This window comes from Microcaecilia unicolor, chromosome 1 (genome assembly GCF_901765095.1).
Source record: "Microcaecilia unicolor chromosome 1, aMicUni1.1, whole genome shotgun sequence".
NCBI lineage: Eukaryota > Metazoa > Chordata > Amphibia > Gymnophiona > Siphonopidae > Microcaecilia > Microcaecilia unicolor.
In genome coordinates, this window is record NC_044031.1 from 307,000,173 (window position 1) to 307,027,266 (window position 27,094).

At 46.1% G+C, this 27,094-nt stretch overlaps 1 protein-coding gene across 3 annotated transcripts in view; it reads left to right on the plus strand.

The window, feature by feature from the left end:
• TRIOBP (TRIO and F-actin binding protein) overlaps window positions 1–26,733 on the plus strand; it is a 199,991-nt gene extending 173,258 nt beyond the window's left edge. For all 3 annotated transcript variants that reach the window (XM_030207982.1, XM_030207974.1, XM_030207993.1), the window contains exons 11-14: window positions 731–844; window positions 2,966–3,052; window positions 11,307–11,467; window positions 25,243–26,733. In XM_030207982.1, the coding sequence (XP_030063842.1) occupies window positions 731–844; window positions 2,966–3,052; window positions 11,307–11,465 (360 nt within the window). In that variant the 3' untranslated portion in view covers window positions 11,466–11,467; window positions 25,243–26,733. The remainder of the gene's footprint in view (window positions 1–730; window positions 845–2,965; window positions 3,053–11,306; window positions 11,468–25,242) is intronic.
• The last annotated feature ends 361 nt before the right edge of the window (window positions 26,734–27,094 follow it).

The following is a 27,094-nucleotide window of genomic DNA, read 5'->3' on the forward strand; positions in this document are numbered from 1 at the left end:
ACTCTCTTGACCGCCGCCTGCCTACTGACTTTCGCCTGCATCTGGATTACTCTCTTGACCGCCGCCTGCCTACTGACTTTCGCCTGCACCTGGATTACTCTCTTGACCGCCGCCTGCCTACTGACTTTTGCCTGCACCTGGATTACTCTCGACCTGCTGCCTGACTTTCGCCTGTACCTGGATTACTCTCTTGACCTGCCGCCTGCCTGGCCGATACATTCATCATCCCGCTTCCAGCTCCGTCCCGTAAGTCCTGCAAGCCTGCCCGCACCTAGGGGCTCAACCTCTGGGGAACGGCGGTCAGCGCAGGTGAAACCCGGGGTTGTCCAGCTGCCAAGCAGAACCTGGTCCGAGTACCGGGCTCAGCAGCACTCTACTTGGTATAGGAACTCACAAAACTAACAGGCACCATACGTGTAGGGTGTGTTCTCTGCCCCCATCTGTTGGTAGGGGAGCATAACCATGCATCTTGATTTGACGAAAGGAGATTATCATAAATAATTTCTTACATTTAAGTTTTCAGGCATCCTGGTTAGGATTTTTCAACCCTGAATGGGTGTGAATTAGTGCTGCTTATCCCTAAAATTCAGGCTATTTCATTAGCATTTGTTTGGGTGATGCTCCACTAAACTCAAGGGGATAAATCCTAGCTCCTTTGTTTTTAATTTTCTACATAAATTCTGCTCCCAGTATTGCAGTTGAATTTACTTCCTTTTCTCTCTGCTTGCAGGAGCTGAACAGTCGCCTGTCAGACGAGATTGAGAAGCTACGATCATTCATGGCAAAGCATCATGCCGGTGGTGATGTGTCCCAGAATAGTGACAGAAGCTCCTATGAACTAGAGGCATGAGAACATTTGGTAGCCATTCAGTGAGCAGTGCTAAGGGAATGAGCAGAGCCAAATCCCCCAGAAGTTGATATAGCGGGCTCCTAAAGCATTGATTGTCACAATTTGTGGGCATAGTTTAACCACTATTATGAGAATGTTGATAGAGGGAGCAGTGCACATTATGTGGAGCCAAATATGTACTATTGCTTAAGTGCACAACAATGCATGACACATAACCATGTGCTGTACCTGAATGTACACCATTTTGATAGCTTGCAGGCCATCTTTAATAACATGGGATCTGTGATACATACCACAAGACAGTGCACATCATATTAGTCTAATTATGTTCCAAAGGCTAAAATATATTTGGGGGTAAGACAAGAATGAACACAAGTTACAAATCTGCAGTGCTAGTTATACTTACTAACTTGTCAGCAGTTTGCATAGTGGTTTAGTCTCTAGGGCAGGGGTTCTTAACCCAGTCCTCAAGACACACCCATCCATCCAGTCAGGTTTTCAGAATGCCTACAATGTGCATGCAAATCTTACGCATTTTCAGTCTCCATTATATGCAAATGTATGTCATACATATTCATTGCAGGTATTCTGAAAACCTGACTGGATGGGTGTGTCCCGAGGACTGCTCTAGACTTTGGGAATTGGATTGTTGTGGGCAAGGGGGGAAGGAGAGAGATGTTTACTTTACTCCAGTCCTGGCCCTTAGCCTTGTTTATTGCTGATAATGAGATGTCTTGAAGTGGCATCCTCTCCCACCTTACTCTATATGGACAGCCATCACAGTGTTTTACTCCCAGTTGATAAGGAGATGGATAGACATTTAACTGTGCACACAGTATTCAGCCTGTAGATTCTGCTGGTAGTTTTATCTTCCGCTTAGGGGCTGTGATCACAGCCTGTTAGACTGGTGGTCTGAGATTCAAAATTCTGTCTCCACAAAGTGCTTTAACGTTGCTGCTTGGCCAAAGGGCAGACTTTGTACAGCGTGTAGCTGTTCTGAGGGAAAAGAACAACAAAAAGAGAGTCCAAATCTCCCACAAAAACACACAAAACAACAAGAAAAGCAGAAGAAACCCCCAAAAAAGACCAGACTGAAACCACAGATGGTAAGAGCACCAAAAGAAGTTTTATTGGGACCCTACACAGTCCGTGTTTCGGCCGAGAAGGCCTTCCTCAGGGGGTCTAAAACAAAATATAACATATATAATATAAATACATCTAAAAATTGTTCCATACAATATTCTATATATGATGTGTAACGGTGACATTAAAATTAAAACCATAAAAATCTAAAAACATATATCACAAATCATTATAAAAGATAAGAGATAAATGAGGATACAGCATTTGAAATAATCCATCTGTACAACCTTTATATGTATTCATTTATGCAGTAGGTGTTGTTATTCAATCATTTTTAGGTTCATTTTGTTTTTTCTTTTCATTTTTTCTTTATCATTTTTCATCACATATTAATTTATAACATATACAAGAATTATTTGGCTTTGGAGGTTGAATTGACAATTCCACATTATCATTTATTTACATTATTTATATATTTTTAATCATATGTCTGAATATACATATTCCTGTATGTGGTGGCTCTGGGAGTTTGAAATAGTATTACCATTACCATATTTATACGGTTTTTGCTTATATTATGTATTTTAGTCTTTATTGCTATTCTTATTCTGGATTATTTCAAATGCTGCATCCTCATTTATCTCTTATCTTTTATAATGATTTGTGATGATATATTTTTTAGATTTTTATGGTTTTAATTTTAATGTCACCGTTATGTATCATATATAGAATATTGTTATATTACATATGTTATTATATTATATGTTATATTTTGTTTTGTTTTAGACCCCTGAGGAAGGCCTTTTCAGCCGAAACACAGACTGTGTAGGGTCCCAATAAAACCTTCTTTTGGTGCTCTTAACATCTGTGGTTTCAGTCTGGTCTTTTTGGGGGGTTTCTTCCGCTTTTCTTGCAGTTCTGAGGGAGCCAGGATATGGCTTTAACAGTACTAGAGTGTGTCTTGATTTTTTTTTTCCTTTTTTGCCTCTTCTGTTTTGTTGTGCCTTGCCTTCTCCCACTGGGGTTTCCCAGGTCCTACTGAGAGTGAAGGAGAATGAACTGCAATACCTGAAGCAGGAGGTTGGCTGCCTGAGGGAGGAACTGCAAACTATGCAAAATGTATGTGAGATGAACTGAATTTCTTTGCCTGGGAAATGAGGGTGTCTCCTTTTGGGGCCAGAACTGGAAATAAAAGGGATACAAGAAGGCATAGGAATTGATAAGACTATAGTAGGAAAACAGTGGATTAAGTGAACAGTGGCTAGAGGTTGACCGAATTTCAGTTTTGGGACCGAAACAGGCCCAAAATTCATGTTCAGCCTTGTTTCGGTTCAGCCAAAAATGCTGGTATATATTTGGCTGAAACCGAAATCGTGCTACTTGGGACTGCCTCTGGAGATTACAGCAGCCATTCTGAGACTGGAGTTGGCATTGGCAGGTGCGAATGAGTATCACTCCTGCCCCCCACTAGCCACAAATGACACGCTGCTGCTGCTGCGCCTACAGCTGGGCCCAGGAGGGGGAGGGAGTGGGTGCTCTTTTGGTGGGGGGGGAGGGCTTTGTTTTACACATCTGTTTCAGCTGAAATCATAATTCCTCAGCATCCCTCTAGAGTGACACAGATGGATTATGCACTCCTACCAGCAGATGGAGACTGAGAATACACTGAACTTCAAGACACTGTATATGTGGGCTGTGCAGTCCCTTGGAATTCAGTCTGTTCTCAGTTTCAGCAGGTGTTAGCAGTGATAAGTTTGTGCAGTTCTTTTTCTCTCGGGAAAAAAAAAGGGCATATTGACTAAATTTTGTTTGAGCAAGACCTTGGCAAGAGGAGACTTCTTGGTTTCTTTACTTTGATTTCAAAATAACAAAAGAAACGAAGTAAATACAGGCTACGCTTCTTACTGCTTGCTGGACTGGGGTTTGAGGCCCGTGGGGTGAGGGGGGTCTGTTACCCCTGGTGTGTACACTTGGGTGGCTGGGTCCCTCCCCCCCACCCTTCTCTCGAAGTGGTCTCTGTGCTACCCTTGCTGTTTCTTTCCTTGGCTGACCTCTTCTGCCATGGGCCAGACAAGCAGCCTTGAGATAGAGATCTGCCTGCAGCGCTGTCTTGGAGAGTCTCACGGGGCTGGTCGGGTTAGTCGTGTGGTATTTTTGGAATCCGGTGATGGCGGCTCTATGTTTGAAGCACTTCCCGTTTTGTCATCGCCGCGGGTTGGATGCTGCTGGAAGTTGTTGCTTTTGCATGAGCAGGCTGGCCTCCCTTCCTGCGTCGGTGTCTTCAGTTGCTTCGGGGGGGGGGGGGGGGGGGGGGGGGGGGGAGGGAGAGCTTCAAGATGCAGGTAATGGTGGCAGCTCCAGTTTTGGCAGGAACCGCTGCCAGTTTGGATTCTTTGCTGGCACTGGAGCTTCCCTGCGGCTCGAGCCTGTGGTTTCTGGGGATCCACAGTTTTAGTCTCGGTGCAGCCTGAGCCCTCAAGAGTTGATTTTTCTCCAGACTTTGTGCTTGCTATTAATAGGGCATACTGCCAGCATTAGGAAGTAGCAGCAGACTGGTCTCTTTCGCAGGGTCTTGGCTGCCCCCCCCCCTCCCCCCCCCCCCCCAGCTTCAGAATCTGCCGCTAAACAGCGTTGCATGGATTGACGCTGGATCTTTCCATTCTGATAAAGAGGGCAATTTGCTTCTGGATGTCTTGGGATCAGGCTGCACAGGAGGGACCCTTGGTCGGAGGAGGTGATTCCTGGGAGGATATGTTTGGACACCCATTTTTAGCGAGATGAACTTCCGGAACTCATTGCTCAAGTTTCTGTGGTGGTAAGACTTGAAGATGCTCCTAAGGAAGCACCCAGAACGATGCTTTGTTAGAGGCACCAGGACATTAGAGATGTTGTTCAGACTCAGTGGAAGGTTCTGGATGCTCTTTTCCATCTGGCCCAGTTCTATGGTGCCGCTCTATCCTATTCCAGAAGCTGACCTGGAGTCCTTGAAGCCTCCGGTCGTGGATGTGTTCGTCGCTGCAGTGATTAAGAATACGGTTCGTATGGACAGCGACACGCCTTTGAAGGATCCTCAGGACCGGCGTCTGGAGGCCTTACTCAAACAGAGCTTTGTGGTGGTTTTAGCAGTGCAGATGGCCATTTGTGGCTGTTTGGGGGCTCATGCATGCTTCCACTGGGCTGAACATATGCTGGACAGACACGCTGATGACTGGGCTCTTGTGAATCAGAAGGTCGATAAGATTGAGATGGAGATCCTTTTTTTTTTGGCTGTTGTATGCACTTTATTTGATCTGGTCCTTGGCTAAGTCCATGGACTTGAATGTGGTGACATGGGGGACCCTGTGATTGCGAGGCTGGTCGACCGATGCAGCTTTCATGTCTAAGCTGAGTAAGTTTCCCTTTTGGGGTTCTCTTCTTTTTGGGGAGGAGTTAGACAAGTTGGTCAAGAGTTTAGGGAAAACTAAGGTCCTGAGATTGAGGCGCTGTTGGTGGCTCACATTGCGGGGGAGGACAGCGTCCAGGCGGACTTCCTCAATCAACATCTTCTTGATCCCAGAGAGTGGAATCACAATCTGGATGTCTTTGATCCCATTGTGTGCAGGTGTGGGGGATTCTTGTGATGGATCTCATGGCAACCGTTTGCAACACCAAGGTAAGCCTGTTTCTTCAGCCTAAGGCTAGACGGTCTAGTGGCAGGGCTGGGTGAGCTGGCCCAGTCTTGGCCTGAGTCCAGGCTTCTAAATGTGTTTCTACTGTGGTCCCTGATGGGTTGGGTCATTCAACAGATAGCGCAGGATGACGACCCAGTGGTGCTGGTGGTGCCTGATTGGCCACAGAGGCCCTGGTATATGGATCTTGTTCAGCTGCTGGTGGTGGAGCCTCTGAGGCGTATTTTCAAAGGACTTAGAATTACAAAGTTCAATAGTAACCTATGGAACTTTGTAAGTCTAAATACTTTGAAAATGAGCCCCTCTGTCTTCCAGTGTCTCGGGGCCTTCTGGCTCAGGTACAGGTGGAGAACCTGGTTCGCTCTTGCTTACAGCATGGCTCTTGAACGGGCGCATTTGAGGTTTCATGGTTACTCTTCCTCTGTTATCTCCACTCATTTGGATGGAAAGTTGCTTGCGGTTCATTTGGATGTACAGTGTTTCTTTTAGGTTGGTTTTGTTTGCTTCGTCTCCTCATCAGTGGATCTTAACCTTGTGCTGTCTGTGTGGGTTTCTGCTCTGTTTGAGCCCCTATCAAGTTCCTCGCTTTAGGATCTTACTCTGAAGACTATTTCTGATGGCATTAACTTTGGCTCGGCGGATTTTGAAGCTTCAGGCCCTTTCTTGTAGTGCCTTTTTTGATGCTGGTCTTGGACAAGGTGGAGCTCCAGGTGGTGCCATCTTTTCTTTCCAAGGTGGTTTTGCCATTCTATCTCAGTGGTTCTTCCTGTGCTCGGGTACAACTCAGATACGCTGGAGCAGCGGTGTCTCTATACTTTGGATCTTGGGAGGGTGCTTAAGCATTGTTTGGGTTTTTTGACACACAAACAGGCTTTCTGTATTGATTGGTGGAACCTGCGGGGGGGGGGGGGGGGGGGGGGGGGGGGGGGGGGCTACCTCTAAGGCAACCGTTCCTCAGTGAATCAAAGAGGCAATTCCATCTGCGTTTGTTCTCCATGGAAGACTGGTTCTGGAGTTCTTACAGACTCATTCTACCAGGGCTCAGGCTTTGTCTTGGGCGGAGCATTCGTTGATTGCACCTATCTTGTATTTGTAAGGCAACTGTTTGATCTTCTCTGCATTCTTTTGCATGGTATCACCATCTGGACGTCCACACTCGGCAGGATGCTGTCTTTGGGGCTCGGGCGTTGGTATCCGGGTTTCGGGGTCCTGCCTGTGAAGTTACTACTTTGGTACTTCCTATTTGTTCCAGTCTACAGGTACACTGGGGAAGAAGAAATTAGGTCTTACCTGCTAATTTGCTTTCCTTTAGTCCCTCTAGACTGGCACAGAAGCCGCCCAGTTTCCGGATTCTGTCTCAGATTGTCAGCGTGTTTGTGAGAGGGAGTAGCAGAATGAAAAGAAGAATTTACTTTACCTACAACCAACACCCCCCCTCCAAATTCATAGCATAGAGGTGGTTCTGTTTGGGTGCTGCCTCTTTGTCGGTATGGCCATAGGCATACTCTATGGTGTGTTCCACCTGGCAAAGGCAGCCCTATTGGGGCTTTGGTCCTTGTTTTCAGGCTGTCCTTCAGCTGCACTGGTGTTCATCAGCCTTGGCAGCTGCACAGCAGGAAGATGGGAGTTCATCAGTGCAACATAGTTTGCCTGTACATTGGTTGTCTCCTCTTGCGTCCAGGTCTTGTTTGTTGGCTGTTTTCTACTTTGTAGATATACAGTATCTTGAAGATCAGAGTGTTCTCTGTCTCCATCTGCTGGTAGGAATGCATAAACCATCTGTTCCTGTCTAGAGGAACTAAAACAAAGCAAATTAGCAGGTAAGACCTAATTTCTCCATCCTGGTTTTAGTCAGGCTCTATAGTAGGCCCTGCCAGGTAATGGTGCTGTAGAGTTCCACAAGCATGAAGGAGGCATTTTGTTGTATGCTGCATCAGTGAATGCTGGATGCAATTAGAGACCCTGCCTTCTCTGAGGACAAGCAGGCTACATTATCACATGTGGGTGACGTCTTCCAGCACAGAAAGCTTGAAATAGCAAACTACAGCTTTAAGACGCATGCCAGTGTCCCCACTGTGCATGCAAGAATGCCTTCCTACCCGCCACAAGAGAATGGTACCAGCAGTCTTCTCTCATCTGCTTTGACACTGTTTCGCAGCTCCCTTTCTGCATCTGGTGTGGTTCTTTATTTTTCACAGCTTTTCATGCCTTCCCAGTGGGATTTTTAATTGTGTTCTTTATTTTGGGGCTTTTTTCCATTTATCCATTATAGGTTTAGTTTGTCTTTCCCCACTTTTAAAAAGGCCAAACATTTTCTCTTTGAACCTCTAGACAGCTGAGTCTTTTTCTTCATACGAAGGCCAAGAACACAGCTGAAAGGGGTAGGCTCAATCCCCATGCACTGGAGACACCAAGAATCAGTGTCTTTACCAGAGATAGACCTATTGCATTGGGCACAGTGCTTAAAGCCAGTGAGATCCTTCGATGACATGAAAGGTAAAATAGCCGTGGCCAAATCAAACAACTTAGTGGTGTCCTTAAAAAGGAGCAGATTACCAAGAAAACAAGTAAGGACGAGAGCCCAATGATCTCATGAGTGCCTAATGAGCACGGAAAAATAAATTCCATGCTTATTAGGTCCTCTTAGACATGATATCCAATTGTGCTCTTGTCCTTACTTGTTTTCTTGATGATTTGCCCCTTTTTAAGGTCCCCAGAGAAGCATCAGCACTGGGAGGACTACTCTCCCTTCATTGTGGATGACCGACATCAGGTGAAGGCCAAGAAGCATTGGGATTGATCCCCCTCGATGCATGGTACCAGGGCACCAAGGGATCCAGTCCTCAAGAAGCATTGGCACAGGGAGGACTGTTCTCCCTCCATTGTGGAGGTGCTGATGTGTGGGTTTCCATGCAGCCAGGACCAGGCATCCTCACTGACCCCAAAGGTTCAGCATGCTGCTTTCCACTCGATGCCTCGGCCTTCCCCAACATCGGCTCTCAATGAGTGCATCTGGGGCATTCTTCAGCAGAGTGCATTGGCAGGCCTCCAGCCCCAGTGCTGCATGTGGTACTGGTGTCGACAGCTGCCCGTGCTGGCACCCCTTCAACATTGTTGGAGGAAGCTTCACTGGAGTTGAGGATGGAATCTGCGCCTAGCTGTCCCTCCAGGTAAGGATGTGTTTCCTCTTATCTCGAGGCAGGCTCGGTACAGCCCTCCCATGAGGATTATTTTGCTACTACCAATGAGGAGCACTCATGGGTGTCTGATAAGGATTCTATGTGCTTCTTGAAGGAGGAGTCGTGTGGAATCCTTTCTGACCACTCCCTCCTGAGGAAAGGAGGGAGTCTCCCATCTGAGTGCCTTTTTTTCCCAACTTTTATAGGGGAAATGGCAGATGCCGTTCTAATTTGGAGACAGAGGACGAGCCCATGACTGAGATTCGCCTAGAGAGTCTGTGAGACTCGCTTCACCAGATCTTGAAGGATGTTCAGGTGAAGAACTGGGAGTCCGTCCTGTCCCCCCCCCCCCCCCCCCCCCCCCCCCCATCTGTCCTCCTGCCCAAAAAGATCGATACCATGTATCTGATCCAAAGTTCCCCAGGGTTTGACAGGCCTCAGATGCCTCATCATTCCCTGGTGGTGGAATCCATGCTCAAAAGAGCCAGGAGTTTCAGGGACTTGATTCGGCGCCCCTGAGCAGAGAAGCCTGAACTCTGGAACAAATAAAAGAATGTTTTCAATATCTTACGAAACTTAAAATAGTTCTGTTCAGCTCTAATCATTAATGGAAGAGAATTCCATTTAGGGAATGATTACAATAACCAAGAAAAGGCCAAATCTCTTCGCCAGCTGGTCAAGGAGCAGAAAGTGTGTCGTAAGTTCTTGGCCAGGGGCGCTTACATGTGGACGCACCTTTGCCCAAAGTATAGCGATGTGCAGACTTACGACTGCGTGTCTGACTTGGACCCTGCAGTCCAGCAGAGATGGCGGATGCCATGTGCTGGGGAATAACCTCTTTGGAGAGAAAGTGGAGGAGGTCGGTGACCTCATCAAGAAGCACACTGACACCATTGATACTCCCTCACGCCTGGTGCCTTCTGAACCCTCCTCATCCAGGAGGTTTTTGTGAAGTTGAAGAGGGGTCTCTGTTACTCAACATTGGTGCAGATATTCTCCTTTTCAGCAGGCTCACAGCTGGCTCCTTTCACAGCAGGCTCATTAACAGTGTGAGCCCAAGGCCCAGCTGGTTCCCCAGTCAAAACAGGACAAGTTTTTGACTGGCTCCAGCAGAGCATAATGTGTAAAAAGTGGGAGTACGACCAAGGATACCAGAAACTGGAAGATGTTCTTAAATAAAAAAACTTTATTGAAGGTTTGAAGACTTGACACAACGTCGTGTTTCGGCCGTCAGGCCTGCATCAGGAGTCTGCTGTGCAGAGTGCTGCAGAGCAGTGATGATGGAAATCCTCTGAAGATTTTACAGCAGTCTCTTGCACGGAGAATTGCTAAATAGTAATGAGGTTGATTCTTCAAAAATGACGTGGTAGTCTTTAGAAAGACTATTTTAAAAAAAGTCCGTCAGAAGCGCTGCACGCACTATTGATAATGCAGATGAAAAAGTTGTATCCCAAAGGAGCTGCACTATAAACAGAGCATAGCCACAGGAAATATAACTGTCCAGAAAGACTTCTACTGGTAGAAGGTGAGCTGAGTTTCTTCCAAGAAAGGTGGCCCCTTGTAACTTCAGATTGGTGGGTTCTTCAAATAGTCCATCTCAGTTACGCCTTGCATTGGCGGTTGAAAAAAGAATACGGATGTGGGTGCAGGGAGGGAGCTGTGTGTTTAAAAAAAAAAAAAAGTGACTGCTGTGGGGAGTGGAGGGGCTTTTTAAAAAATAAAGCACAATCCTCCTGCACTTTGCCCTATGATCAGAGATAGAAAGCAAATTTATGCACACTATTATCTCTGATCATAGGGGGCGGTAAAGCCCTGTGCTGTTCCAGTGCTATTTTTAGAGCGCTTTTTGGAACAGCGCGGGGCTTTCTATCATCTGGGCATCAGGGCTGTAGATCTTGCTGATCCAGACTGAGGACTGGACTGGGAAATTTTCCCTAGGAAGTTGCAAGTGTAGGTTCATGGTGCTATATCTCAGCCCTGGTTCCGATTGATAAGGGGCAGAAGGAAACAGCCAAGTCCAAAAAAAAAAATACACCATCTGAAGTCAGGTTTTTGAGAGAACATCCTGAGGGGCCTGTGGATTAGCCAGGGATTCTGATTACAGCTATTAAATGAATTTAGAAAGTTTGATAGTGGATATTCATTTTAGGATATACAGGTGGCAGTATTTTAAGTATCACAGCTGTCATGTCAAAATTCTGTACATGCACAGTGGGTAGTATGATAGGGGAATAAAGGAAATGAGGTTGGCAGCAAAGCCTAGGGGGTTTGATTTTCTGGTTAAGTCTGTAGTATGTTTAAAATGGAAGCGAGTAGCTGAAACTGACTACACCTTTAAGGTGGTAAAGTACAGGGGAAGTGATTTTCTGTATCCTGGGGCTGGTTGTGAAATCCATTTTGTGAGGGGTTTTCAGGTGTGTTGCCCATCAGTCCATCTTAGGATAAAGTAGCAGTGATTTGAATTTATCCATCTCTGTAGTGTTTTCTGTGTGCAAGTTATGTAGTTTCTATGCTCTTATGTGGCAGGATAAACAATATGCATCAAATAAGTATAAAGATATCTATGTGGAACTGAACAACATCAAAACGCGCTCGGAGCGGGAGATCGAACAGCTGAAGGAGCACTTGCGACTTGCCATGGCTGCTCTCCAAGAGGAGGCTACAGTGCAGAACAGCATTGCATGATGGTGAGACTGAAGCAGCTAGTAACAATACTGGGATTTAAAATGGAAGTCTGTCTTAACCTGATTATCAGCTTAAAACGAAACATCCAGCTGTGTAATTCTGATATTGTGGTTATGTTTGATTGTGATCCTCTCAGTTGTGGTTGGTTCCATTTCAGGGTGACTGCTTTCCTTGCTGTCAGTGGCATAGCTAGGACTGAATGGACCTCAGGCAGAAAAACTGAGATGGGACTCCTATAACAATGAGCAAAACAGTGAAAATGACCAAAAAAATTAAAGAAGAAAAACTAAAAATATATAATAAAGACGACACTTCTAATTTAAAAACTTAAAAATATTTATTAACCATAAAAAGTGATAGAAAAATGGTTAGAAAAGGACTCGACACAGCTGTGTTTCGGCCGTACAGGCCTGTGTCAGGAGTCTTCTCACCATATAGAGTCTCGTTCTCTATGCATTGGATGATTTTTGTACTGGTATGTAGAAAGTCTTATAAATGGACTGTTTAAAGTGTCTGTGTGAACAACTCTCCGGTTGTCTCTTCTGAAATCTTGTGGCGCTAAAATTTACTGGAATCAGTATAGATTGGAGGTGCTCTGATAAGCGTCTCACATCTATGAAAACAAACCATTTTTGCTCATTGTTGATTTTTTGCGAAGACTGGTTTCTTCTGTTTGCATCACGTGGGACTCCTATAGAAGGGGAAGCACCCTTTCAGAGCTCCAGTAAAGAAACCCTGCATAAAGCAAACACATTCCAGACCTATGTAGATAACCTGTTATAGTAATGGAAATTGAAATGCAGGATATTGAAGATAAAACATTTCCAAAGCTGACATTACAATTAATACATTTTGAAACAATATATACTTTTTTCCCGTACCTTTGTTGCCTCCTGTTTTTCCTCTGTTTTTTTTCTTAACTCTCTCCAGGGTCCCCTGTCCTTCTGACATTTTTTTCTCTGTCCATTATCAGTGGCGTTCCTAGGCTGCCTGACACCCGGGGTGGATCGCCGATGCCCCCCCCCCCCCCGGGTGCAGCGCTACCCCCCCCCCCCCCGGGGTGCATTTTTTCTTGCTAGGGGGGGAGGGTCCGCGCGCCTGTTGGCTGAGTCCGCTTGTTCCCTCCCTGCAGCTCCCTCTGCCCCGGAACAGGAAGTAACCTGTTCCGTGCAGAGGGAGCAGCAGGGAGAGAACGAGTGGACTCGGCCAACAGGCGCACGGCACCCGGGGCGGACCGCCCCTCCTTGGTACGCCACTGTCCATTATCCATCTTTTCCTCTGCATTCCTATCCTGTCCAGTGTCCTCCCTTTGTACCTGTCCCTATTCTGCACCCAGAGAAAGGCACAGCGAAGGTGACAAGGTGGATGATGTTGATAAAACTACTACTGGACTCGAAAAAAGTTCACAGCAAGAGTTTATTGATAAAGACTGGACTCGACACGAATTGTGTTTTTGGCTGCTCTGGCCTGCCTCAGGAGTCCCTAAAACAATGCGCAACAATTAAATAACAACATAACTTTAAATGAATATTTAAAAATATATATATGAAACGAGTAAATGACAACTTAAAAATATTTTTTGAAAATTTACTATATAACATTTACAGAAACAGAGACAAACTGATATATATAGGTCCAATATATAAACACACTTAGTGAAATGAGAGTTAAAAGATTACATGAAAAAGGCACTCAATATATATAACTACATTGATAAAAATGTATTAATGAAAAAGGGCATATAAGGACCTCATAACCGAGTAAAAAAAAAAAAGTACAAGAAAATGTGGCAAAATTGAAAACATTTATGAAATTGAGCATTAAAAATGTACAAGTGAAAATAAACAAGGTGAACATATAGTGACGTGCTGATGTGTGCACATATTGACACAAAAGGGCATCATAGATGAGTAAAAAAAAAATATGTTGCAGAATTGAAAAAAACATCTTACAAACTCACCATTGAGAAACAATGATCGATAGTAATCAAGGAGGACATATAGTTACATGTGCTGATATATGCACATATTGATGTTATAGGAACACATACTTTTTATATTCAAGGACATGCAACATTTCAATAGTCAAAAAGGCTGCACTCCAAGTACTATATACAACATTTCAATGGTCAACAAAAGGCTGATTGTGGGGCTCATTACAGAGAAAATACCTGTGTATTGATGTTCAGTTGGTTCCTGAAGAGAGAATGTATGTTTCCAACCCTCACATTCCTATCTACAGCACAACCAATTGACATTGTATCAAGAAAACAGAGGTTGATTTGTGTTCCCTGCAGGTTTTTGTCATATTTTTCTGCATTTTTTCCAAATTCCCTTTTTTTTTCAGATTCTGTCTTCGGGAACCAACTGAACATCAATACACAGGTATTTTCTCTGTAATGAGCCCCACAATCAGCCTTTTGTTGACCATTGAAATGTTGTATATAGTACTTGGAGTGCAGCCTTTTTGACTATTGAAATGTTGCATGTCCTTTAATATAAAAAGTATGTGTTCCTATAACATCAATATGTGCATATATCAGCACATGTAACTATATGTCCTCCTTGATTACTATCGATCATTGTTTCTCAATGGTGAGTTTGTAAGATGTTTTTTTCAATTCTGCAACATATTTTTTTTTTACTCATCTATGATGCCCTTTTGTGTCAATATGTGCACACATCAGCACGTCACTATATGTTCACCTTGTTTATTTTCACTTGTACATTTTTAATGCTCAATTTCATAAATGTTTTTAATTTTGCCACATTTTCTTGTACTTTCTTTACTCGGTTATGCGGTCCTTATATGCCCTTTTGACTGTCAAAATGTGCACATATAACGATATGTTCTTCTTGATCAGTTTTTAATTCTGCCACACATTCTTTTATTTTTTTCTCCTCGTATGCCCTTTTGACTATGTCATTATTAGTACATGCAACTATATGTTCTCCTTGTTTATTTTAATTTTCTCCTTGGGCCATGAGGTCCCCGTTTGCCCTTTTAACTATGTTTTTAATATTCTTTATTATTTATGTAACAAATATATTTTTATCACTTAATGGTACACTTAGATTGAGTTCCCTTTTTACGTAATACATTTTTATCATTTGTTGTTATATATATTGAGTGCCTTTTTCATGTAATCTTTTAACTCTCATTTCACTAAGTGTGTTTATATATTGGACCTATATATATCAGTTTGTCTCCGTTTCTGTAAATGTTATATAGTAAATTTTCAAAAAATATTTTTAAGTTGTCATTTACTTGTTTCGTATATATATTTTTAAATATATGTTGTTTTAATTGTTGCATATCGTTTTAGGGACTCCTGAGGCAGGCCAGAGTGGCCGAAATATGATTCGTGTCGAGTCCAGTCTTCATCAATTAACTCTTGCTGTGAACTTTTTTCGAGTCCAGTAGTAGTTTTATCGACATCATCCACCTTGTCACCTTCGCTCTGCCTTTCTCTTGGTTTTACCATTGCGGAGGTTTGTTTTCTTCAGTGACTGTCGACCTATTCTGCACCCCCCCATGTTCAGTATCAATTCTGTGTCTCCTCCCCCACCCCCCATCTTATTCTGTCCAGCATCCCCCCTGTCACTATTGCCCTTCTGAGTCCCTGTCTCTGCTCCCTCCATGCACAGCATGTCTTCCATGTCCACTTCTATTTATTTCCTCTTGCACCTCCTGACCCACCCCCCCCACCTTCCTCCATGATCTGGCATCTTTTCTTTCTCTCCCTCCATCCTTGGTCCAGGGTCTCTCTAGCTCCAGAATCCAGTATCTGCCCCTCTCTTATTTTCTCATCCCTCTTCTCCTGCGCCCAGGTCCAGCATTTCTCCAGCTCCTCACCTTCCTGCCAGTCCTCCAAATGCTGTGACGGGTTGTAGTGTAGAGTGCTCAAAGCTGCCTCTGTGACTTGCAAAGCCTTTCTTCCTTGTCATCAACAGCAGATGAATCCATTAACTGATGGGTTGTATCCGCGTACCAGCAGGTGGAGATAGAGAGCACCGAAAGCACATGGTGTTCTAGGACGCCCAACTCCCTCTGCCTTCAATATATCTGTATCTCCCAGCAGGTGTGGACGTCGCTTCTCAGCTCCTGTATTTCTGCCTGGGGTGGCTCCTGTGCTTTGCCAGTAGAGCAGGGGGTGTTGTGGCTGGTGGTACCCACTTTAAAGGCATACTTGGTTTTCCCTGTCACTGCCTTACCCCATTCCCCCTCCGCCTGGAGTTCCTCTGTGGCTGCCTGCCTCTAATTTTCCTCACAGTAAAAAAAAAAAAAAGAGAGGCTTTCTCCTGAGCTTCTGGTTCGGTGCAGCTTGACCGCAGCTTGTTTGACTCTGTCTCCTGAGGTGAGAGTGGTGCCCAGCTCCTCTGGGGAGGTTCCCGCTGACAGCGCTCTGTGCGGGGTAAGTTTTGGCGCAAAGGTGCCATTTTGTTTTCTGCATTTGATGGCTGCTGAAGGGGTTAAGCGCTGCTCCCACTGTGGGAAACGCAGATCAGCAGCGGGGCTTTGCAGCACATGCTGCCTAGATGCTAATGCTGGCACGAGCATGGCGGGCGGTGATTTCTTCCTGCCCGCCAGAGTTGGCAGCGGCCGCCATCTTGGAGGCGCTGCGTGACTCGACCCTCAAGGTTGCGGAGGGGTCTGAGTGCAAGGGGACGCCTCATTTCGAGGCTTCTAGAGGAGCTTTTGCCTCAGCTTCCCCCAATGTGTGGGGATGGATGTACAGGGTGAGTTTTTCTCCCCTGAATTTGTGCTGCTGATGCATAAGGCTTTTATGTTAAAAAAGAGCACTGCCTGAGGCTCCTGACAATTCCTGTCGGTCTGGGTTGCATCTGGTTCTTGATAGCCCAGCATCTGCTGGAGACTTTATTTCTACCCCCAGGTCAGGAAAGGAGAGACGTCCTGAAGACTTGGCCGCGATCAGATGTTCTTCTTGCCCGTGCAGCGCCTTCACACAGAGGTGAGAGGCGCTGCGCGGGCCTCATAAGGCGGAGGGGGGCCCAGTGGAGGGGGGGAGCGGCGGCGATGACCTCAGGAGGGGGGCGGGGCACGGGGGCGGAGGATGACGGGAGGCGGAGCTGGGGAGAAATAGAGAAAGGAAGGGAGGGGGGCCGGGGCTGCTAAAATTTGGATTTTTATGCTGCGGGGGGAGCGGGGAGCAGCGGCGACCTCGGGCGGGGGGGGCATGGGGCAGAGGATGGTGGGAGCCGTCGTTTTAAAGGAAGAGAAAGGGGGGGAGGGGGGCCAGGGCTGCCCAAGGTTTTGTGATTTTGCCTAAAGTTTTGTGATTTTAATGCAGGGGGAGTGGGGAGCAGCGGCGACCTCAGGGGGGGGGGGGGAGGACGCTCATAAAGGACGCTCCTGACGAGTGTTTTTGCCCCCTCCCTCCCGATTTATTTTTTTTTTTACATTACAGTTTGGAAGCCGGGCAGCCCTAACAAGAGGTACAACCTCTCGTTAGCTTTCCGGTGGTTTTCCAGCATTAGGGCAAGCGGTAAACTTTGATGCATCTCATTTCAATAGGGTTTCTACACAATTTGCTTATCTGCATTCCGTTTTCGTTTGCTGCTACCGTCGTCGGGAAAAGGCCTTTAATGCATTTCACGGTTTAAAACTTGTTCGTTAAAAGGGTCATTAAAGTTTAGTGCATATGGGCCTGAGAGCGATATTTCAGACTCTTCTGGCCTTCCACAGGACGCTGAAGGGTCTTCCTGTCCGAGTTCTGTCGGACAACACGACAGCAGTGGCCTACATCAATCGCCAGGGCGGCACTCAGTGCAGGGCCCTGGCTGTGGAGGCGTCTCAGATCTGTGACTGGGCCGAGTGCCACCTAGAGCTGCTGTCCGCGGCTCACATAGCCAGTCAGAGCAACGTGCAAGCCGATTTCCCCAGCAGACATCAAATCGACCCGGCGGAATGGGAACTGGCAGACAAAGTTTTTCTTCAGATTTGTGCCAAATGGGGGACTCCAGGCTTGGATCTCATGGCGTCAAGCGTAAACGCCAAAGTCCTTCGCTTTTTCAGCCGAAGGAGAGAGCCTCGCTCAGCAGGGTTGGATGCTCTGGCTCAACCTTGGCCCGAGGGCCTCCTGTATGTGTTCCCTCCTTGGCCCTTGATAGGGCGAGTTCTACTTCGGATTCATCTGCACCGAGGATTGGTGATTCTCATCGCCCCGGATTGGCCAAGGCGTCTGTGGTACGCGTATCTCCGGCAGATGCTGGTGGACGTGCCTCTTCCTTTGCCTCGGGTTCCGAACCTGTTAGTTCAGGGTCCGGTGACTATGGAAGATCCTTGCCGCTTTGGTCTTATGACCTGGCTCTTGAGAGGGCGAAATTGAGGGACAAGGACTATTCTAATAAAGTTATTGCCATGCTCTTGCAGGCTCGCACGCGGTCTACCTCTGCGACTTATGGGCGGATCTGGCACACTTTTCAGGCGTGGTGTATGCCAAAGTCTATCTCGCCGACTCTGGCGACAGTCTCGCTCTTGCTGGACGTTTTGCAGGACGGGCTACAAAAGGGCCTGGCCTACAATTCCCTTCAAGTTCAAGTGGCAGCGTTGGCCTGCTTCCGGGGGGAAGTCTCCGGATTGTCCCTTGCTGCTCATCCGGATATTCTCCGTTTTCTCAGAGGGGCGCTTCGTCTCCGTCCTCCTTTGCGGTTGCCTTGTCCGGCTTGGAACCTGGGGCTCATGTTGAAGGCGCTCCAGTGATCTCCGTTTGAGCCTCTTAAACAGTCGTCTGAGAAGGATGTGACTCTCAAGACAGTTTTTTTCGTGGCAATGACGTCGGCTAGAAGAGCGTCTGAGCTTCAGGCTCTTTCCTGTCGGGATCCTTTTCTAAGTTCTCGGAATCTGGGGTAACTGTTCGTACGGTGCCTTCTTTTCTGCCTAAGGTGGTTTCAGCTTTTCACCTCAACTAGCCCATCTTTCTTCCTTCCTTCTGTAAGGAGGAGTTTCCGGACTCCTTTGGGCAATTGCGCCTTTTGGATGTCTGCAGGGCTCTTTGGCAGTATCTGCAGATGTCAAATGAGTTTAGGAATTCTGATCATTTATTTGTTCTGTTGGCAGGTCCCCGACGTCTAAGGCCACTATAGCCCGATGGCTTAAGGTACTCATTTTTTCTTCTTACCTGCTTTCAGGGCGGTCGCCACCTGAAGTGTTTAAAGTGCACTCTACAAGGGCAATGTCCTCTTCTTGGGCTGAAATGGGTGGTTTTTTTCTCTTCAGAAGATCCGTCGTGCGGCTACCTGAGCTTCTCAGCTCTCTTTTGTGCGGCATTACAGGCTGGATGTGGCAGGATGCGCATTATCGAGCGCAAGTGCTTGCTCGCGGAGTTGCCTGTTCCCACCCTACTTAGGGAGTGCTTTGGTACATCCCATCAGTTAATGGATTCATCTGCTGTTGATGACAAGGAAGGGAAAATTGGGTTCTTACCTTGATAATTTTCTTTCCTTTAGTCACAGCAGATTAATCCATGATCCCTTACTGACTGACTTTAGTTTTTGTACAGATGTTGCATACAGACATTTTGCGTCATCAGGAGTACTTGAAGACAAGCCATAAGAGCTTCTACATGCTGTTTTTATTGCAGGAGGTTGATAACGTCCCTCCTTTGTTTGGTTATTGCCCCGGTTCTGGGGCGTTTGTTCTCTGTGAGTTTGTTATATTGCCTTTTTTTATTCACTCTACTTTGGAAATTTCATATACTGAAGGCAGAGGGAGTTGGGCGTCCTGGAACACCATGTGCTTTCAGTGTTCTCTATCTCCACCTGCTGGTAGGCGGATACAACCCATCAGTTAATGGATTCATCTGCTGTGACTAAAGGAAAGAAAATTATCAAGGTAAGAACCTAATTTTCCCTTCTGCCACATCTCACCTCTGGTCAGCAAAGCCTTTCCTCTGCTGCATCCCATCTACAGGAAGTTGCATCAGAAAGGCAGTTTTCAGCACTCTGCCGTGACCCACCGCAGCCTTTGGAGGACTAGCAGACGCGTGAGGAGCTGGGGAGATGGTGGACCCGGGCACAGGGAGAAGACTAGGGAGGATTCAGCTGCAGGGGCCTCTACCATTGGGGAGCTCTGGCCATTTTGCTGGGCTTGCTCAATGGTAGCTATGCCCCTGTTTGCTGTCAATGGTAATTTAATCCTTTATACTCCTGGGAGAATTCTGTGAACAATACTATAATTCTACAAAATTCTGCATTCCTTATTTCAGTGGCTCCCTAACATGTCCTGGGGGCTCCCCAGCCAGTCAGTTTTTTGGATATCCACAATGAATATTCATGACAGATTTGCATGTAGTGGAGGCAGTGTGTGAAAATCTGTTATGAATATTCATTGTGGAAAACATGAAAATTGGCTGGGGAACTCCCCCATGACAAGCTTGGGAACCACTGCCGTATTATAATTTTCTTGTGCTCAATCCACCCCCCCCCCCCCCCCAATTCCCATACTCATCATAAGATCAGGAGGTTCCTCCCTGCCCTAGGACTAACACCTTCCACCAAAGTTTGACCCTTCCTAGTTCTCGCTTTCCAATTAAATTTTAATTTGATCTCCATTTCCCCCCCCCCCCCCCCCCCCAGTTCTGAGCTGTCTGTCCCGTGTCTTTCATGCTCCCACTCACCTTTTTTCATCTTTGCTCATATGTTCTCTCTCCCTATCCCCCCCCCCAAGTCCCCTGTACTCTCTGTTCCTCTGCACCACACTAACCTCTAATCAGAGGGTGAGAGTGGCTGCCTGTTTGACTGCATTGTTGTCCTCTTCCCATAGCCTTACTGCTGAATTTGAACTATACAGGCAGCAGAAGAAAGTGTAGCTCAACATAGTCAGCCACCACCCTCTTGCCAGTTGATAGGTGACATAGAGGCATATTTTCAAAGCACTTAGCCTTCCAAAGTTCCATAGGTTTCTATGGAACTTTGGAAGGCTAAGTGCTTTGAAAATATGCCTAATAGTGTGGTAGAGCAAGTGAGAGAGGAAACAATCGAGGTCCCACTGCCTCCTTGTCCCTGTGCAGGAATTTACACAATTTTTCATTGCACAGATGTGCAGGGTTCTCCCAGGATTACTTTGTCATTTTGCATTAGTTTGTATTGGCAGGGCATGCAGATGCACTGGTGGCACTGTCCTACAGGACCACTCGTTATGTCACTTTGAAATCCCCCTATGTGCAAGTGGCTGCCCTTTGGTGTCATCCCTATAGTAAACCAGAGACACTACTTCTAGCATTTGGAGCCATTATATATATTCCTCTTCCTGAAGGAGGAAAAGGAAGAGGCCAATTCTGTGTGTTTAAAATAAAAAAAAAATACCCAAAATATCAGTGGCAGTGCATTTTGACAGACTGAAATTCTAATCAGCTGTATTAAAAACACTTTAAACTAGACCTGATAGAAAATCTCTAATAGAGTGCTGGTAAAGTCAGTAAGCTTGAAGAATGTGTATGCATCACCGTTCTGCCTTGGTACTTTATTTTACTTATGTTAAACCTGGTAACCTTTATCTGCTTTTCTGGTGCACTTTCAATGCCCCTTCCCTGTGATCATCTTTTCTATGTGGCTTGTTCAGACAGTACCCCAAATTGCTTATTTAGTTTCCTCATAGGCAGATGCCTGAATTTTGACCAGTATATTAACATGACATGAACATGTTGGAAAGGAAGAGTTGTAGTGGTAAACCATAGATACATACTGAAGTTTAAGTAAACACTTTCATAATGTTGCTTTCCATAGCGTCCCACAGGTCAATCCAGAGACAAGTGGATTATGTCCCTCTACCAGCAGGTGGAGATGGAGAGAATGCCAGATCTCTGATATAAGGGATACTGTGCAGCAGCTTCAGTATTCTCTCTCAATCTCAGCAGGTGGATGGACATATCCTGTCAGCTCTCTGGATTGAGAGTTGCTCCTAGCCTATTCCCTCAGGTTTAGTTGAGCTGGGGATCTTGGCCGCACTTGTTCTTTTTTGGGATACATCTAGTGGTGCCAGGTCCCTCCCCTTCCGTTCCCTTCATCAACCCACTGGATCACTAGATCTCCTGCCTCTCCTACCTGACAGCATCCTAACGCTCTGGTTCTGTTTACTGGATTGCTAGGACTCTTGCTTCTCTCACCTTTCAGCATGCCAACTGTCCGGTTCTGATCAATAGATCGCTAGTACTCCTGCCTTAACCAAAAAAAAAAAAAAAAAAGAGGCCCAGTCCTGTTCGGTGCATTGCTGAGTGCAGGGGGGGTTTACCTCTGGGTGGGCGCTCTTTCCATACAGCCCTTGTGAGCTGTGCTGTGCTGTAGTGAAGCATTGATGGGACTTGCTGCACTGTAAGTTCACTGTGCTGAGGACGGAGTCCAGGCAGCGTCAGTGGTCCGGCTTCGCATTTGTCAGCCGCTTGCTATTGCTGGTCTGAGAGATTTCACTGTGTCAGTCAGTGGGGAGCGGGAGCTCGGAGTGGTTTGGTGGGCTCCACGGTTCCGGCGGCCGCCATTTTGAATCACATGCTTCGGCGATGTGTATTTAAAAAAAAAAAAGAAAGTTCGGTGGCTTCTCGCCCTGTTCTGTGGGCTTTTGTCGCTCATTTCCTCCTCCTCGCTGCGGTGGTCCCAGGGGTGCGGTTGCCGGGTTTCTTTCCTGGCTTCGATTCCCACACTTTCTGCAGTGCCCTCCTTCGGTAGTGACGGTTTGATGTTATGCCGCAGCCAGCGGGCTTCTTAGGCATCTGGTCCTGTTAATTTGGCTGCTCAGCCTTTGGTGGGGATTCTTCCTGAAGCCAGCCAGCCACTATGTCACTCCCATTGTGCTGGGTTCAATCTTTACCGCTATGGTGGGCTTATAGCCCAGTGCTCTGGTAGTTTGTCTGCCTGGTTTTTCTGTTTGTCTTGTGCCAATTTTTTTTTTTTTTCAAAAGATAAAGAAAAGGGTGGGGGGGACATGCTGGAGCAGTATAGTTAAGTCACTGGTAGCTGCATGGGTCCCGCATCTCTCACACTTTTTATGTTGCTTCTTTCAGTCTCTTTGGATCTAGGGCAGTTATCATCCCTTCAGTGGGGACTTCTAGCGCTGACCTTTTTTTTTTTTTATCACTGAGGCTCCGGTAACATTGGTTACCCAGAGCACTCATACCTTTCTGTTGTCTCCTGGCACTTGTCGAAGGAATTTTGCTTCAGTCCTTAGTGCAGTTGCTATTGCCTCGTGGGTTCCACATATTTCCATGAGCTTGGTGTTGGTGTCTAGCTCCTAGGCTGCACAGCGATTTGTCCTTTTGTTGTTTTTCCATGTGCTATATCACTGTGTAGGGTCAGTTGTTTTTCTCAGTGTCACGCTTTTGTCTTTAGCTGCCTTATATTACTTCAGTCTATTTGGGCTGTGTGGTGTCAGTATCCTACTTTCTTTATGTCGGATATTGAGTATGGGCAATCTCGGCTATATTTAGTGACTTTCTTGGGAGTCTGGCTTAGCTGCCCTATATTCTGCTTGGTACCTTGACAGATCTCTCTTCCCTGCTGCAGGGCAGTTCTTTAGTACCGTGGGTGGTAGCAGCACCTTCTCAACTGTGAGCCCCAGCTTCTTGCAGATTCTAGTCTAGTGGTTCAGTTTATACCAGGGTGGAGTAGCATTTTTATTAACATATAATATTCTTGTTGCAGCAGCATGCTTCAGCCTTTTAACGCGCTGTTTCTTGGCAGCTTCCTGGTTTGCTGCAAGTGATACTCTTTTAGTCTGCCTCCTGGAAGAATACTGGGATCTGTATTTTGGCACCTGGTGATCTGCACAGTGATGGTGTTTTTTGTTGCCACATGGCAGCACTACATGTGACACGGGCAGTATTCTGGCTGGCTGTATTGACATTTTTTTTTTTCGTCCACTCAGTGGTGGCATCCTTGTAGACTACGCAGTGACGGGCCTTTGCTCTGTCTCGAGCTATCGAGATTTCTCTGTTTATGTTGGTCAGGCTTGGCTGTTTCAGGCTGTCTGCTTTACTCCATCCATCTTTGGCTACCAAGATTCGCTCCGCCTTAGACCCAAGGTCTTGCACAGTATTGGCGATCGAGTCTGACTCCATCTAGGAGGTCATCTGTTTTTCATCTCTGGATGCCATGCCTTGCTCTGTTTCCGGAGTTTGGTCCTTGCTTTATAGTTCCAAGTGGTGCCTGGTCCCTGTCAGCAGCTTCCACCTTGCTCCATTTTCTGGGAGTCGGGTTTTGCTCCGACTCTGACCCTCGAACCTTCCCCATTTCGGGTGGTCGAGTCTTATTCCGTCTCTGACCGTCAAGCCCAGGCTCCATCTATAACCCCTCGAGCAGGGCTCCTTCTCTGGCAGTTGAGCCGGGCTCCCTCTCTTCCTGTCGCATCTGGACCCATTTTTTGGCTGTTGCGCCTGGCTCCTCTATCAAGCCATACTCAGTCTCTGGCGGGCGAGCCTAGCCTTTTTGCTGGAGGCTACGCTGGCAGCCATCACTGGCTGTTGCTCTGGCTTTGGATATTGGACCTTGGTCACCTCTTGGAAGGGGTGGGATGGTGAGTTCCCTCTGTTTTCGAGCGAGCAGGGTCTTCTCTCCGGCTGTCGAGTCTTATGCCAAATGTGGCTAACCTGATCCACTACTCTGGACGCTGTGGCTTACGTTGCCTCTGCCGGTCAACTATGGTTTTATTGATAGCACTTAGCTTGGTTGAGTCTGGCTCTGCCGCTGGCGGTAGAGGCTTTCACCTTGGTGGGCTGGCGTGGTCTGTTCTGCCACTGGAGGCTGGACTTCTTTCATGGTTTGGAGGTCGGCTTGACTATGACTCCGGGTGGCAGCCTTCCTCGTTTTTTTGTCATAGAGCCTCATGTCTTGTGTGGTTGTGGAGTCTTCCTTCTGGTGGTTGAGTCTGGATTTCTCCTCGTGCCTCTGGTCGGCACTGCTTCTTCTAGCCCTAGATCTCCTGGCCCTGGAGGGAGTTTTCTTGCATTGTCTTGGGGGTGGTGAGTTCTCTCAGGGTCTCGCCCTCTTCCAGCCTCCGTATCTGGAGTTTAGCATTGGCACTGTCTCTCAGGGCTGGTTTTATCTCTGTGGTCCCACCCAACTTTGGGGACTGCTTTGGTACATCCCACTTATCTCTGGATTGATCTGTGGGACGCTATGGAAGGTAAAATTAGTGCTCGCCTGATTATAATTTTCTTTCCATTAGTCCCAACAGATCAGTCCAGAGGCCCATCCTTTGTTGTTGTTCATTATTACATAGTATGTGTGATGTATATTCTTTTCAGATTTGGATTAGAGCTTATCGCAGATGTTGATTTTTCAGCACATTGTGGATGTTGCTTCCATGGATGAATGGTACAGGAGTGAGGCTATGGTTGTTCAACCACAGGGCTGCTGGTTTGTCCTTTCCAACAGAGGCAGGAGTTGGAGGCATAGTATCTTGGTTTCCTTACTGCTTTGGTATTGATCATACTGAGAGTGAAGCTGCTGCACAGTATCCCTTATATCAGAGCTCTGGCATTCTCTCTAGCTCTACCTTCTGGTAGAGGGGCATAACCTATTGTCTCTGAATTGATCTGTTGGGACTAATGGAAAGAAAATTATCAGGTAACGACTAATTTTACCTTACTTTTCTCTATTCCCTGGCTGAATGAATTCACAGTCTGTTTTCACCTACACTCTAAAATGTAATTGGGTGCTATGTGAGAGCAAAGCATGTCCTGCAGTTCCAGCACTTCAGCAGGAATAGATGGGGTGGATTCTGCACACAGTCCTGACTTAACAGCTTGCTATCTGCTTATTTCCAGGTGCTTGATGACTCCTGGATAGAACCGCCTCCCCCTTACCCAGGGATCTAGGGTCACGTTCTGTCGGCCTGCAACTGTTGGAGCTTTGAGGGAACGCATCAAGAATGAAGAAAACTGAGTACAACCTCTCTATCATGCACCACTTGCACCTTTTTCAGGATTTTATATGGAAAATGTGTGCTTTTTTTTTTCTCCCCATCCTCCAGAGACCATTTTGAAATGGACTTCTCAGAACGTTTTAACTTTTTTAGGGGGGGGGGGGGTCCCTGAATTTACCTCGTTGTTTTTTGTTTTTTTTTAAATGGGTTTCCCACCCATTTCCTATGTTTTGGGTAGAGGAGAACTGCAGGATTTGTGCTCCAGCAGCCATCTACTCACAGATGACCCAGGATGAGATCAGATTCTGTGTATACATAGCGCGGGGCATTTTTAAAAATTCTCCTGTGTGAAATGAGTGCCTTTCTTGTCTGACTGCGGAAATGGTGGAGGGAAAGGGGTTGGAGTGAACTGTTTTTATATTTATTTCCAATTTATTGCTTCAGCTAAACTGAGGCTTTTTATTACTGGACAGTTGTACACTTTTAAAACAAAAAAATTTTTATTACTACTCTGACCCGATGAGGAATAAGCTATCCTGTCAAAAAGAAAATATGCAAGTTTCCAGAAATTTTCATCTGTACCTCTTGTATGAACTAACTGATTTTACAGGCAAAACAGTGTTATGTATGCTTGGTACAGCCATACCTTGCAGTCCCAGTTAGCACATACAAAGCTTAATGTATGAGGCCAGCCAGATGGTAGACCCTGCCAATAATGCATTTATTTGGCTGTAGGCAGGTGGTGATGCAATCATAAGCTTTGGGTAGGAACCTGCAAAATAGAATAAACTTTGTGCAAGGTGTTTTTTCTTGCGTATGCACATCTTATAGTTTAGAGGACTTGTGTCCTCTATATGGTTCTGCACAGAGATTTCTGAAGGCAGCACTGCTTTCTCTTATGTGCAACCTGGTGCTTTGGAAACTAGTTTTAAAATATTACCTGGTGTGCAAGTCTTTTTTGGCAGCTGTATTTTGCCCGTCAGTGACACTATGCAAATGGGTATGTGCAGCGACGTGTTAAATCAGTCTGTACAGGCAGTGATTAAATTTGTCATTGCTTGTGAATGCTCTTTTTGGAGCTTGATTTCACATGCTGACCGTCCTTTTTGGTTAAATCTGTGATTTAGGGATGCAAACCATATCTTATGTAAAGGTTTTGATGCAAGTTGAATACTATTGCAGAGTGCATAGGTGATGGGTGTTTTTAGGAAACTTAAAATATGCTTCTGTTGGCCTGTGAAGGCATGCAGGCCTGTCCTTCCCCTCTCTTCCTCCCCCCCCCCCCCCCCCCCTTCCCCATTGATATACATATGGCAGAGGACTAGCAGTTTTTGATTATTTTAATTGCTGGAGCACAAGAGTGACTACTTCACCTTTCCAACGGTTAAACCACACAGACTTCTATAATTTAATAAAATTATAAATATTCAAAATATGAAGAATTCTGCTCATTTTTTAAATGCATTGTTGCCAGGGAGCTTTGTAGCACAACCTCTTATTGTATAAGAAACCAGTTGTGAACAACAATGAATGGATCTCTGTTAGGATCTCTTGGGTATTTCTTCCAGGTGGTCCTGATTTAGCCACTGTCAGATGCTGGTCTTGATGGACTGTGTGGCACATGGCTGGCTTGAACTTGTCCTGATTTTCTATTTTAAAAATGTTAATGTGAGCTCAACATTCCTCCCATGACCAAATGCCTTGGATTTGGCCAGGTTTGAGATGGCCGGCCTCAGTTTCCATTATCGGCAAAA